The 13919-nt window shown below is 36.4% G+C and overlaps 1 protein-coding gene across 1 annotated transcript in view; it reads right to left on the bottom strand.

Annotated features, from left to right (window-relative positions):
* The window catches only part of PTPRM (protein tyrosine phosphatase receptor type M), a gene marked incomplete at both ends in the record, with an annotated part of 469357 nt that overhangs the window by 135103 nt on the left and 320335 nt on the right, over positions 1-13919 (bottom strand). Inside the window, one exon of the mRNA XM_080338550.1 lies at positions 11586-11615. Coding sequence (XP_080194676.1) covers positions 11586-11615 — 30 coding nt within the window. The remainder of the gene's footprint in view (positions 1-11585; positions 11616-13919) is intronic.

Here is a 13919-nt window from a genome sequence, read left to right as displayed (position 1 = left end):
GATACCACTGCTTTGCAGAAGTTAATAACAATCAAAATTTAATTAATGTGGGGAATATGGCACCCAAAGGTTTAAGAACTTCCATCAGCAAGCTGGTGGCAGAAAACAGACCTCTCGATTCCCATGCTGTTTTCAAAATCAATTTGAAAGCTTATTTTAAAAGTAATTGCTATTATTAGATTTTTATGCCAGGAAGAAGCCTATAGGAAAGAAGTGAACACCAGGATTTCTGAAAGGATGACATCAAAGAACTGCAAACTCATAGTCCATTCTGGTTTGAAAGGTTTTGCAGAAGTATTAAAATTACAAAATCTCTGAATATTGTGGGGAAATCTTGGCCCTACAAAGACAGACTTCCACTGAATGGTCAAGTTTTTTACCTGCCACCACAGCTCCATCACCCCCCAGTTACTTTCTCTTACACTGCATGGCGGCAGTCATGGCATTATTTAGAAGAAATCAAAACCTGCTTTAATCAGTTATTATTTGGATCTGAGAGAAGGCAATAATGTTTGTAGTGACTTTATCGCCTTGCCAGAACTGTATCTGTCTTTGTTTTTAATAGCAAGATGTACAACTGGGCCACAGATAGTTTTCAGAAGTCAGTATGCACAATAAAAAAAATGTCCCTTATGAGATCAAATCTACATTCTACCCATGTGTGCCTTGCAGCATTACATATTTATATGAAATGCAGTAAAACAGCTAATTCATTACACAAGACAAGACAGTGATTTATTAGTCCTTTGTTGTGCTCTCTGAAAATCTGGAGTCTCTCGAATTTTAGTTTCATGTAGTTAGGTTTTGCGGCATCCTAGCAATTCTGTCCTGTTGAAAGTAGCATCTGACCCCATGCAGAACACACTCCTCTGTTCATCAGGCAGAGAAAAGATGGATCTGTAGTCTTTAACCTTTAATTAGTACTTAGCTACATTATGCATGCTGAGGGCAAGATTAGCCATAAATGCTTCCAGGGGTACTGTACACTTACCAGTAACCTCTGCATGTACAAAGTATGAATTCCACCCAGAACCAGCAAGTGGAAAAATATGTAGCAGAGAGGGTTGGACAGCATATAATTTAACTCGCTTTGCATATTAGGTGAGTGGCTAAAGTAGGAACCATTACTCTCTGTCTGCAAAGCAACTCCCAAGGTAACAACCTTGGGCAGGCACAACCACAGAGTACGTCTTGCAACACCAGGTACATGCTGCATACGACCAGTGAAAAATAAGCTGCTTGTTAGGGCAGGGCTGAGACATCCAAATACAGGACCAGGCTCCTCAGGGTGCTGAAGTCAATGGGAATTGAGGGCATTCAGCACTTAAAAGAATTCAAACAGCAGGATACCAGAATGGTCTTTATTTTAGATATTTTAGGCAATCAAATTTGAGTGGTTATGCTGAGTTTGTTTTACTCATTTGATGTTGGCTTTATCATTCCAAGATTTTAAAGCAGTGAAGCTTTCCACTGTCTAGTCAAATTACCAGATGTAAATATGACATTTTCTTTAAGGATATGATTTTAGGGAGTATGCTGATTTCATTACCATATACAGTGGGGGAAAAATATATTTATAATCTTAGAAATCTCATCTAATACAAAGCAATCATACACCAAATAACTAAAGCAATAAGTTCTACTGAATCTTTTTGTGTTTTTTTCACGGGTATGTCAGCACTTTATAAAGCTTAATGCATCATCATGCACTCACATTCACTAACTTAAGCTACAAGTGTTTTTTGTGAACAATACTTTATACTTCTGGACCCCATCTCATTGAAAAGTCAACTAATAATGATGCTTAGAAATTAATTTATTTCAGGTATGCTATAACAACCATAATCAGCTATAAATCCTTTTGCCCTATTTGCATTTACTGAATTTGCCTTAATTATACTGCTGCCTAATTATGAAGCTCACTCTAGAGGGGAACTCGCAAGAAGCAATGATGCAGAAAGCAGAGGACAGTTTATTCCACTTCATGGATTTACAACTTTCTGCTACTGCAAACCATTTGGAACAGACTCTATTTGTGAGGTCATTATCATGTAAACAGTGTCACACTGAAGACGCATGGCAATGACCTACCATGCTAATGAAAAGTGATATTGAGTTTACTAATTCAGATAAGGGTGCACAGATTGCCTTTTCTCTAATGCGCAAAGGCCTGTCACAGAAATAAATGCATGGTCCTTGTTGCAATTAATTTGGTTCTTGTTCTTTTAAAGCTTTACTTGTAGATTTAATTAAAGCTTTCATGCAGCACACACTTTCAGGAAGTATCTGTGTTTAATGGCTTTTTCTCCTAAATTAAAGAAACAAGTGAAGGTTATGATTCAAAGAACAACAGGCAATAATAAAATGAAAAGGTATTCTTAATACAGTAAGCATTACCTTGTTTTGACATAAGTAAGTACACAGTGCTGTGGGTGTTGAAGTACACTTCTTGTGATTAATGTTACGTTGCAACTTCCATGGTGACATCATTTAAGAAAATTTGTTTCTTTTTTTGAATGTAAAATATTGCATGCTAAATTTCAATCTGGAGGTGAATATTTTTAAAGCCTTTGCAAAATAATTTTTAGATAAGAAAAAATGAGCAAATAAGAACAGCTTACAGTTTTTCTAAGAAAACAAACAATCCTCAATGCAAAAAACCCTCATGTAGACATGTAACTCAGTCTTTCCTTAATTTTATCATGTTAAATGTTCCCACAGAATAAGTCTGTCTAAGCAACAGCCCTTTAGTAAGATCAAGAATAAAAATAATTACAAGAAAGGTTGCACAATAACAGATGGATATTATGATGCTCTCAGATTTGCCTCTCCTTCCCTTCTACAGGTTCTGAGGAGAGAGATGGTAGCACATGGAGCAAGTACTATACAAACGATGAGGCAGCCTGCATTCAATCTCAGGAGACAAAGCAGGGCACAGGGAATGAAAAAAAAAAGCAATTTTAAGGCAATATTTTTCAGGACAGGACAGACAATATACTGTCACTATCTAGAGAAGAAAGGAAAAGCGGCTAAACGAAAGAAGAAGTAAAAGGAGGAGCAGGGGAAGAAAATAAAAAGATGATAAAGGAAATGTTAAGTAGAATAAGAAGACTGGCTTAAGAGCTGGGCACACATGTTGGTGTTGAAAGAGAAAAAGAAGCTGGGAGGAAGACGACAGCAGTAGGATCTAAGAGGTAAGTCAGATAAAACCCTTTGTGGACAGAGAACTGGACAAGACGCCTCCATGAATGCACAGTGCTCCTGCTTCAAAATAGGTTTACAGTGCTTTGGGATTTCAACAAAAGGCAGCTGAAACTGCAGTAACCTATTCCGCAAAAAAAATAAACTTATTCTTGCTGGCAGCCTGTATTAAGACTCAACATGCAACCAGTGTACCTTCTTCTATTTGTTTATTTTTCTAAAGCATGCAGGAGAGTAAGCCCTGTGGTTTATTGACATCTTGATGTATTTGTCTAATTTTCTTCATTTAAAATATCTTCTATAATCTTAATCTGGAGAATATTAAAATGCAGACAAGACTCTTCCCTATTTGGTAAGCAGAAAGTAAGGTTCTACTGAGAGTAACACCTGGATGTTACAGCTAAGATCAGGGCCTTATTCTGTGACATAGCACAAACATGACAATCTTACCTTAAAAATCTCAGTAAATACAAAGCATTCAGTACTTTATCTGCTTTTGACAATACAGTGTAAGCCATGAATCTAGTCCCTTTGAAGTGACCCTTCCAGGCACAACTGCCTAATAGCACCATAAACTGCAAAATACATTCCATTATACCTAAAGCATAATCCAATATACATCTTTAAGCAAACTAAGATTTATCTAGCCTACCTAAACCATTACTTTCTGCAGCCAATATGCATGCATTACTATACCAAATATGAACATGTTGACCAAATCCACACTGGAAGATTTGCTTTTGGCTACTGACATCACCATGCAGGAGGAAAGCACATTATCACTCTGCAATGGGAGATGCGAGGTCCACACTTGCTCTAAACCAGCTGATCCTCCCATTCCTGTACAGTTGTGCAATGCACAGGTTATGATGGCTTTGCTTGCCTTTCCTTCAGAGAAGCCTCTGGTAGCTGCAACTTGTGTCTTCATGATCAGAGGAATCAGGGAATGAGAAACAAGAGAGGTTACCTCCCTCTGCAGGTGAACTCAGTGCAATTTAGATACCCCTAGATATTGGTTCAATGTCTCACCATAGGATCTCACATTAAATGCAGAAGTGGTCCTGAGCTTCAGCTGCTAGAAAGAAAAATAAATGTGCTTCTTTATGTTCACCAGCCCAGTGCTGAGAGGAGCAGGACGTTTATGGCACAAGCCCTACAAAATCGACTCTGCTCCAACTACTACCTCTTTATTTTTACATCACTGCTGCTGTCAGGTTGGCACAGGAACTAACTAACAGAATTATACGAGACTTTTTTGACAGTCCTACAGATTTCTCTCAGTAGCATACACTAAGAGCTACAGTCTAATAATAACAAAGGCAGTAATAATAAAAGCTTTCTTGCACACATGTAAATGAAATAGAGTCACAATTCTGATATCTATGATAGGTCTTGTAAAAGATTTTCTTTTACAACAAGGTGTCTGGGACTGATGAAAAGTCAGGCTTTGCTGGATTTGTAAGCACACAGCACAGTCCGTTCCTCTGTTTCCTTGCTTGATTAGTTTTTGTGAGGCTCAATTTCACAGCTGATACTGTCTTCCAAGCTACGTTTTGCACGTGGGCTAATGCCCTAAAATTAGGAAGGACCCCAATCAGATAGAATCTTTGCACAGACTCACAAATGGAGGCAGAGGGCCAGAGTGATCAGGAGTGACAGAAAAACCAACTGAGGAACGGTTCCTTATCTTCTCATGCCAGAGTTAGGTAATTCATTGTAGGAAAACAATGACCAAGAAAGAAAATTTGGAAATGAATGATGATTTTGGTCAGCTGTGCAAAGCAAATAGACACTGTTCTTCCCTCCAGGGATCTGGCAGTCTAGACTTTAAGTGAGCTCAAGGAATACTGTAGATAAGAAAGGGAAGGAAAAGAAGAAGAAGGAAAAGGAGCCAAGTTTAGAACATTTTCATTGTGAAATTAACAGTCAGCACTGACAGATGCTGCCTTGAGGTGGATTATCATTAACCTCGCTATAACCCCTGAAGAAAGGCTGAAAAAATGGTATTTCAGCTGAAGCATCTCCCATGGGATCCATAGGTCAGAGCAAATATTACAGATAAGAAGCTCAAACAAAAATATAATCAGTCAACAGAAATTATTGCAATACTAATGACTATACCTCAGTGCCCTGTGCTGACATCACTCAACAGACACGAACATCTCATTACAGTTGTTCTCATCTGTATCACAGAAGTGATTAAGTCTGTGGTTTACTGCAGCAAAGAAGCCAGGCTAGATTCACCATATGATTTCTTTTACCCATTTTTCTTTAAGCATTTTTTTTCTGCATGTCCTCCTTGAGTTCAGGAGTGATACGATGCATCATATATCTTACTCTTTTTAGTCCCACCTTTTGCACACAACTTCTGTCAATCAGTTCAATATCTCATTAAACTGTTTTGAAAACTAACACTTCAGTCTTTTAGACAAAATAGACACTTTTAGCAATATAAATTATGAAGTGAGTTTCAGTCTTAATCTGCAGTACAGCTTCTTTACTGTCAACAAATTTAGAGTCACACAAAACATCATGGCAGGTTTGAGGTTTAGAAAAAATGAGTTTCCAACACCATTACCTCTCTTGTACAATAAATACTGACACTATAATAAGGAAAAACTCTCCTTTCAATTTGGATATTTAAAATTAAAGGATCTGAAGTCAGTTTTGAGCTATCTATGTATACAGAAATGCAATTTCAGAGTAAAAAAAGCACAAATTGCACCTTTTCCATGATGGAAAAGTCTTAAAGTGAAAGGCAATGATTCACCTTATACCCTCTTTGCAAGTCTAATTCAACAGTGATAATATAAAATGGCAAAATCTCAGTGCCTAGAGTGACTGCTGTTGACAGTAAGCATGGCTTATTTGGGAAACAGATTTTTTTAGGAAGCTACAACAATGTAAACAGGCTAATTAAGGAATTAATTCAATACACAATTTCATAGAGAAGACAGACTAACCCAGTGAACTGGTAACATTAACTGAACAAGACACAATATGGGACAGCAATACCAACACTCAAATACAAAGATAACTTCTTTAATACACATACCTGTCCCTATCCTCCTTTTTCCTCCCAAATGTGTGTGTTATGTCTCAGTGTATTATATAATAAAGACAGGTTCTCAGGGTTATCTTACAAGAGTATATGGAATCCACAATTTCTAAAAGCAATCTCAGTATTCAGTTCAAATTCCTGTATATTCAGTGATACTGTGATATTAGTTTAGAAAAGCAAGACAAAGCTTTTATTAACATGGAAAGAACAAAGACATCTCTAGATGCATAAGCATTTATTTTTCCTAGTTACATTGGTTCCCACACTAAATGTCTGGTATCTTCACTAAACAAGCAGTGTAAACTGAAACTGCCCCTTTATGGACAGAAAAATCTCCAAACCTCAGCTCATCTGCAAATTTACTGCTTGACACTGAGGGAACAAGGACAGTAACTGAAGGAGAGGAGAGGAGAGGAGAGGAGAGGAGAGGAGAGGAGAGGAGAGGAGAGGAGAGGAGAGGAGAGGAGAGGAGAGGAGAGGAGAGGAGAAAAAAGATGTACTTACTGGTGGTCTGAGTGTTAAAAGATTATTTACAATTTTTTTTCTACAGACAAATTGGAACATAAGCCTTGGCTATGAAGCAAGACAATCAGACCCAAAAGAACCAGAAGATAAAGCAAACAGGACAAGAAATAATAACTTTAGATAGATTTTTTTTTTTTAAATTATGTGATGTATTTTAATTAAAAATAAACTTCTAATTCTGAGATTGCTTACTATCTCTGTATGAAAGCTAGATATCGTACCTCTGTACTCAAAGCATATGGCACATAGCCCACAAATGTATTGTTCAGCAACGGCGATTTAGTAAAACGTCCTCCTTTCTATTTTGGGCAAGGCATATTATCCAAAGACTTCAATATGTTGGCATTCTAGATTTTTCCAGGTGCAATAAAACTCATGGGATACCCTCAAATCCACAAGAGAGTTACAGAAATCCACATTTATTTTGGGTTACATGATTCTATGATACAAGGCTATGTAACTATGCATATTTAAAGATTCAGAAGAGATCATAGGTGTAGTCTAACAGATCAAACACATCAAACAGTTGAAACACATTCATGTTTTTCTGCTCAGTGCTCTCCCCCATCTGCAAGATGTAAATTGATAAACTTATTCTAGTTGCAGGGGCAGCTGCAGATAAGATAACAGGACTGTTTCTAAACTATCTCACAATTTTCAAATTACTACAGAAGTTTTAAACATGATGACTGCATATTTCTTGGAATTATCCAGAAATCACTATTATGAGTTCAGACACCATTGATTTTTTAAAAATTTTATGACTGATTTTTGGAGTCATTTCACAAATCTGCTAACCTCGGGCTTTCTGCCCTAAGTACCACGTCAGTCGCAATAGGATTGGGGAAATAAGCCACAAATTAAGTGTCTGTACAAAGCTCCAGAAGCCAGCACTGAAAATCTGAGAGCAAAGCAAGAGACACAGAAATAACTGAGAAGGGACTCCCAGGCTCCTGAACTCAAGTGAGATACACAAGCAAAATGTACTTCAGCTGGGCCCCAAACTATCAAATTCTCATGAAAAGGAGGATATGTTTTTATGCACATTTTTATGAAAAAGCTTAATGTTTGCAGAACTAATTTTCTTTTAGGAGGAATTTTGTCCTCTTTGAGCCACATGCAAAGTACTGGCAAGAGGACCTCTAGTCCTATACTTTCCATTTTAGTAATGTTTCAACACTGTATTGAGCTTCTGGATTGAGATTTCCATGCAGAGGACGTACCTGTGATGCACTTCTGTCCTAAGTCACCTAACTAGGTGGTTAGTGCTTGGACAGACAATATCAGATTTCACACTATTAAGATCTCAACATGAATACTATTTTATAAGTATACTAGGCAAGAATTGTCTCCTTTTTCCCTACTTCATCTTTCACAAGTTGAAATAACTTGTGAAAAGGCACAAAAATAGAATAACATTATGCACCTAAATGCTGTGCAGCACCACTGCTGCATAAGGACTTAATTTCAATAATAATCATAACATACCATTTTGATATCAAGTTCAAACTGAGGGACAACATCAAAAGCTGCCTTCACAACTTCGAGTTGGGCGTACATCCTACTTACAGCAATGTAATGAAGACTTTTCTTGAAAGCAACTTCACAGCTACAGTTTGTACCTACATGCCCCAGAATCTGGGGTAAATTGAATTCCCCAAGCTCTCCATCAGGTGCCAGTGTCTTGAGTAAACTCAGTTAGTCCAAGCACTCGTTTTGTTTGTCCAGTGCTCGAATTTACATGAAACTAGCTATCTGAGCTCCTGACTACTGATTAATGAGCTCCAAGGGCAGAATATTTATCAAAATGAAAATCTCAAATATAAAAATTAATGTCTATCGGTCAGCACCGTGGTGCTCATTGTCAACCAAACAACAGACTTGTCTAGTACATTTAAGTATAATTACACAATAAACTATTGATGTATTTTTCCTTCTCTGGCCAATGTTGCAGGGCTTTTGCCCATCAGAAATGTGTCAGGAGAAAGCAGTCATCCCAGCGCCCGCTGCCATGCTGAGAACACCAGTCATTACAAGTGTCACTAATGACACCATCTCTGTTCTTTTTTTTTCCCCACCTGGAATCAACTGCAAAGTCAAAAGACCTGCTGTAGAGTTAATGAGCACTATTAAATTTGCTCTAATCTTAAGAACAAAAGAGCCCATACAGGACTGACTACAGCCAGACAAAAAACCAATCTGCTGCCTGACTGAGGTGAAAGGTTAAAAATGCACTATTTCTCAGGAAAGCAAGAGTGGGAGGAAAGGTGCTGGCAGAGGTACTTAAGCCAATTAAAAAGAAGTATAATTCTCTACAGCAGTAGTCAACTTCTTTTCTGTAATGGCTCTTGACTGGCTAACTAGTAAACAAAAGATTAAATGGAAATAATTCTCTGCCAAACATGCACAGCTGCAGGTCCACCTCTGATGATTTATCAGCAGCTCTAGGCATCTGCCAATTTTTTCTTTTTTTAAATTTTAATTTAGGATGGATCTAGAAGTGGCAGAGATTGCAGTCTACCAGGAAAAAGGAGCCCACAGCACACAAGGAAAGCAGCACAAGACAATAGTAACTATTTCAGTGCATAGATGCTTGCTGGGATGTTACAGATTGCATTTACAATGACTAATCAGTAAATTTGAATACGATGCTCTGTATAGAAGTGGTAAATTAGCAATGGCAGAGTACTTCAAATTATGTTTCTCAAAATATAGAACATTCTATAATTCATATCAACTTCTTCAGCTAAAAATAAAACTGTCAGGAATTCTGCATTCATCTAAGATTTCCAACAATTTCAATGAAAAATTGCATGGTGCATAAACAGGTGGATAATTTGGTCCAAAATATTTTCTCCTATTGGGGGCTGATCTTGTCTGCTCATTTCAGAGCTCTTACTTCCCCTCTTTTGCCAGACAGCAAGCAAAGCAATACAAGGTCAAGATCACACAGATTCTTTTGGAAAAGTTAACATACCCAAACTACAAAGTTACTGAATTTGTATCACACTAACAAAGAGACAGATCTTTTATTGAAGACACTGTGAGAATATTCCAAATAACTAAGAGAAGACATGTTCCATCCACTATTACAGTCGCAATGACTGCAAAACTGGGGACTAAACCTGTTTGTAAAACTTACAGAAACACTTCAATTCACATATTTTCCACTATCAGTGGAAAAAGAGAAAAAAAAGATGCAATGCAATTTCTTTGAATAATGAAAGTGTTTAATTTAATGTTCCATTTGTTTCCTTTTTTTCTTTTTACTTAGCCTTGAGTCATATTAAAATATTAATTAAAAAATATTTACTTATGGCAACAACATTCTCTATGACTTACTGTATTACACTCTTTTGACATTTTAAAAACAACATTTAAATGGTCCCAAACCAAATGTATTTGAAGGCCCACTTAACGGAAAATATGGTCTTTTCATCTTGGGAACAGAAATTTTGAAATACTGTATCTGTGGAAGAGATAATTTTTTCTGACCTTCACATTAATACAGCACTTTAAAGAACAGTTTAAAAAATTGCACTCTATGCAAAGTGTCAAAAAATGTAATAGGAAATCTGAATTACCAAGTAAATGAGCAGTTTCAATATATTCAGAAGTCTTAGGGAATTCAAACTAAGAGATTTAAATTTTAGTTGCTTTAATTAATTTAAAGCATGATTCTGCTTATGAAGTTTCCAAGCTACAAAACATTTGCTAATTTTTCCATAAAATCTATAAACAGATGTTTGATGCTTTGTCAAAAAATTAATTGAAAAAAAATTATTTTAAAACAATATTAAGTTTCTCATATTCCTTTTTAGTCACTCTTCCAGCTTTTTAAATAAAAACAATCCTGAAATGTGTTCATTTAAAGAGTACGCTACTATATGTGTGCCTGAAAAATAGTCCTACATTCTCTCATGCAAGTAACACCCCGTCTGCTGTAACTGTATAAAAATATCTCCTAGTTTCCCATGACTTTTAAACCTGAGCTTTAAAGAAGACAGATATCTACTGGACAGCTGATTTTTGCTGCTGGCCAACAAGATTAAACAAGCTTAAGTGCATCTTATTTCACAACTAAGTGAACCTAATAGTTTGCTAATCCTTACATCCTACTTGTACCTGGAAAGTGAGAAGATGTGAATATCCTCAGAAAGAGATTTGCTAAATTCACAGAAGAACCCTTCTCATTCATCACCTGCTGACAGCAGGAAATGAAACAAAGGCTTTGGGTAAATAAAGAATCCTATAACGGTATTGCTAAGGACTGTATCAAAATGAAAAGTTATTACTTACTGAAAGGTATGCTTCATCTTGCCCTCATTTTTTAGTGCTCTCTCCTTTGAAATTTGTACCAATAATGGTAGCTCATGACACTTATGCATGACCATTATTCATGAAAAAGTAGTATATAAGTAAACAGCAACAAATGGAAATGCTTGTACATGTCTAACAAATGCTATATTTTCAACAGAACAAATGAGAAAGAAGACACTAGATAAATACTAAAAATACTTAGGCATTAAAATTTCTCATAGGCATGGTAGTGATATTTATACCAATTAAGAAAATTTGTTACGTAACGATATTCAAAGGATTCTAATGCACAGTATGAGGCATAAGAAACTGCTATACAGCTAAATATTTAATTACATTATTGACCATGTTGTTTTTATCTCAGTAAAACTTCTACAAAGTTTGTTTTTATAAAGGAACTCGCAATATTAGCATTCACTACTTATGCATGGAACAAAATGGCAGAAAGTGTGTCTCTGATGTCAAAGAAATTACTTACAGGTAATAAGTGTAGGAGTGATAGCTTCTTCTGCCATGATGGTGGAAGGATTAGGCAGTGGTGGAAAAGATGAAATGGAAGGAAAGAAAAGCCAAATATTAATGTATGAAAAATCAAGATGAAACTGAGACCAGAACTGGTGACACAAATGAAAGGTAGCAAGAATGCATATCTGGGCATATCATGCAACATATCTGGAACAGACTGATGACATATCCAATCTCCATAAAACTTTAAGCAATACAATAAGCATCTCCAACTGTTAAATTGAACCACCTTAAAGTACAACTACTACCTAAGTAATGTTAGATATTTAATGTATATTCATCTCTGCATATACTACACACACAAACACTTCCAATTAAAGTGATAAAACACCTCCAATTACATCTCAGCTGCATTAGGAATAAGGATATGGCACTTCTAACATGGTGTTAGAAGTTAAACAATGCAGAATTACAGAACACATTTTAAGTAGCTCCTCTTCCAGTCACAGAACTGTAGAATTTTGAATATCCCTTTCTTTACTTTAAAAAAAACAGTTCTGCCACTGACAGGACTAGAACTTGTTTCCACAGGTGAAAAAACAACGGCCACAGCTTTTTTAATATCTCAGCATTTTTAATAATAATTTATGTTATGAATAAAAAAATTACTTATTGCCAAGCAAATAAAAAGGCTATTCTTGCTGGCAAAAATTATTTTGGTGGTATTTCCCCATGTGGCAGAGGAAAAAATAAGAAGTGATTCTGTATCCTTGTTATTTCTGCCCACGTGAATGTCACAAAGAACAAGTTGGAGACCAGGCACCACCATCTTGAGAAAAACGGACCCAGTCATTCCTTCCTGCATTACCTCTTGCACACACAGATCCTCCACCCAGACATGCTCTGCATGAGCACAAAGCACAGAAGTCCTCCAGCTACACTCTTCTGCTTTACGTCTCTCCCTCCCTCAGCTACGAGCCCACTACAAGCAGGACTGCAGCTCTGCAAAATTCCAACCTAAATGAATTCTGTATATTGACTGCAATTAAAAAGAGGCTGGAGATCTTAAACCATCTCTGAGCACAATGTCAAGTAGCATTCGCATGTTGGTAAGATAAAAGACTGAAAGGAACCATGTAGGCATTTGTAATTTTTACAGCACATGCACACAGCCCTTTGACTACAGAGGAAACATGTAAACAGGCCTTGCAAAGGACTATAACTAACGTTAACTTGCCTCTAGCTACATGCTTCAGGCATCCCTTTGAAAACTAGGCTTTCATCAAATTTTCTCTCTCATCTTCTTTGTGTGAAGATGCCGTTAGAAATATTTCCCAGTTTTTATTCCCATTTTTCTGATGCAAACAGTATTGTTCAAACAGAAGAGGCTAGATCCTGAATATTTAATCATGCGGCACATCTGCAAAAAATGCACACCTGGTAAAGTTGAGTTTCAAAAGATATATCTAAGAATAGAGTAAGGGGAAAGCTGCAAAATACTTATGTGCATCTTCCACCAGCATGTACTCCATTGCCTTCAGTAAGGAGCACAGGATCAAGTCCCGTCCAAGCAGGTCAACCTACCTGCTCTATTAGCAAAGGGGTGTTTGCTGGTTCAGTCAAAATCATATCTAGCCCCATGGCCTTTGTTTCAGAATTACTCATTCTCTCACTTTCATTTAGAATCACATGACACTGCCAACCCTGTTTTTGGCCATATGTTGCCATGACAGAAATTTAATGTAATTAGTACAAATGTTCTCACACTTCTAAAAGATGTATAATAATTTGAGAAACAACAATAAATACAATTAATCAGTGAAGCACTGCTGGTATTTATATGCAGAATTCTGCCAAATATGTTATAGAGATAAATTATTCCTTATGAAAAAAATGCTGAAAATCCAGGAACTTTAATTGTGTAAATGTCCCATTAAAAAATTGTATAAAATGAGAAAAATAAAAGTCTCAAGCTCTAGTTAATTTTATAGCGTTACAGTTGTAAGATTATCCATAGAGAAGTCCTTGAAAAAGAGTATTGTGTTTTTTGACTCTCAAGAATACGAGACACTGAAGAAAAAATGAAAAACAAAACAAAAAAACAAAACAGACAGACAAACAAAATGACAGGTAAAAAGAAGAAATTAAAAACCTACAGAAATGGAAAGTTTTAGACTTGCAAGTCCTCGGGCCATGTGCAAAAGCACCATTCATAATTGAAAACATTTAGCTTTTTTAAGAAATATGGACAAGTTCCATTTTACTTCCTACATAATATATAAACTTCTCTCTATGTATGAAAGTCTTTTCCTGTTAAAGAGAGTGACTTAAAGACTTTGGCCAACCT

Source organism: Nesoenas mayeri (genome assembly GCF_963082525.1).
Source record: "Nesoenas mayeri genome assembly, chromosome: 2".
Classification (NCBI taxonomy): Eukaryota; Metazoa; Chordata; class Aves; order Columbiformes; family Columbidae; genus Nesoenas; species Nesoenas mayeri.
This window is presented reverse-complemented; position numbering and strand designations above follow the sequence as displayed.